We start from the raw sequence: 1,463 nt of genomic DNA, 5'->3' as shown, positions 1-1,463 counted from the left end.
CCTCCTGGTAATTTCATCCTATGTCAATTCATTTACATGTTACCTTTGAGTCATCATACTTTCACATAAGATAAACTTAGCTCTCGTGAAAGACTAGTGAGAGTAGCCTTTTCAAGTGAGAATGCAAGAGAATAGCTCTAAAACCTTTGAACAACTAAGAACCTTGGGAAAGGGTAAAAAAGGCAGGGTTAATCAGCTCTTTATTCTTCCTTTCAGAGAGCAGAGAATTTGCTGGAGATAAACCTCTTGAATGTAATGGATATGGGAATGCCTTCTGGAGCAAGAAGCATGTTGCTGTGTGTCAGATAATTCGTACTGGAGATAATCCTTATGGACGTAGTGAATGTGAGAAGGCCTTTAGGATTAAGTCAGAGTTTACTGTACATAGGAGAATTGATACTGGAGAAAAACCTTATGAATGTAGGGAATGTGGAAAGGCCTTCAGGAGAAAGACACACCTTACAATGCATCACAGAATTCATACTGGAGAGAAACCTTATGAATGTTTTGAATGTAGAAAGGGCTTTAGGAGTAAAAGACAACTTAAAGTGCATCAAAGAATTCATACTGGAGAAGATAAACCTTATGAATGTAGGGAATGTGGAAAGGCCTTTAGGAAGAAGATATACCTTACAGAGCATCAGAGAATTCATACTGGAGAGAAACCTTATGAATGTAGTGGATGTGGGAAGACCTTCAGGACTAACTCACAACTTAAAGGGCACCAGAAAATTCTTACTGGAGAGAAACCTTATGGATGTAATGAATGTGGAAGTGCCTTCAAGAGTAAGTCAGACTTTACTGTGCATCAGAGAATTCATACTGGAGAAAAACCTTATGAATGTAGGGAATGTGAAAAGGCCTTCAGGAGAAAGATAGACCTTACAGTGCATCACAGAATTCATACTGGAGAGAGACCTTATGAATGTAGTGAATGTGGGAAAGGTTTCCGGAGGAAGATACACCTTACAGAGCATCAGAGAATTCATACTGGAGAGAAACCTTATGAATGTAGTGAATGTGGGAAGTCCTTCAGGAGAAAGTCAGAGCTTGCTGTGCATCAGAGAATTCATACTGGAGAGAAACCTTATAAATGTATTGAATGTGAGAAGTCCTTCAGGAGAAAGTCAGGCCTTGCTGTGCATGACAGAATTCATACTGGAGAGAAACCTTATGAATGTAGTGGATGTGGGAAGGCCTTCAGGACTAACTCACAACTTAAAGGGCACCAGAAAATTCATATTTGAGAGAAACCTTATGAATGTAGTGAATGTGGAAGTGCCTTCAAGAGTAAGTTAGGGTTTACTATGCATCAGAGAATTCATACTGGAGAAAAACCTTATGAATGTAGTGGATGTGGAAAGACCTTCAGGAATAAGTCAGAGCTTGCTGTGTATCAGAGAATTCATATTGGAGAGAAACCTTATGAATGAAAGAAAAAACCCTACTTCTTTCTCTAGCCA

The 1,463-nt window shown here is 39.2% G+C and overlaps 1 protein-coding gene across 1 annotated transcript in view; it reads left to right on the top strand.

Annotated features, from left to right (window-relative positions):
• LOC114032009 (zinc finger protein 84-like) overlaps positions 1-1,452 on the top strand; it is a gene marked incomplete at its 5' end in the record, with an annotated part of 2,056 nt that extends 604 nt beyond the window's left edge. The window contains 1 exon segment of the mRNA XM_027847215.1: positions 217-1,452. Coding sequence (XP_027703016.1) covers positions 217-1,433 — 1,217 coding nt within the window.
• Between the last annotated feature and the right edge of the window lie 11 nt (positions 1,453-1,463).

The sequence above is a fragment of the Vombatus ursinus genome, unplaced genomic scaffold (genome assembly GCF_900497805.2).
Source record: "Vombatus ursinus unplaced genomic scaffold, bare-nosed wombat genome assembly UNPS02015377.1, whole genome shotgun sequence".
NCBI classification, from domain to species: domain Eukaryota; kingdom Metazoa; phylum Chordata; class Mammalia; order Diprotodontia; family Vombatidae; genus Vombatus; species Vombatus ursinus.
The sequence above is the reverse complement of the archived record's forward strand: the minus strand, read 5'-3'. Positions and strand labels throughout refer to the sequence as shown.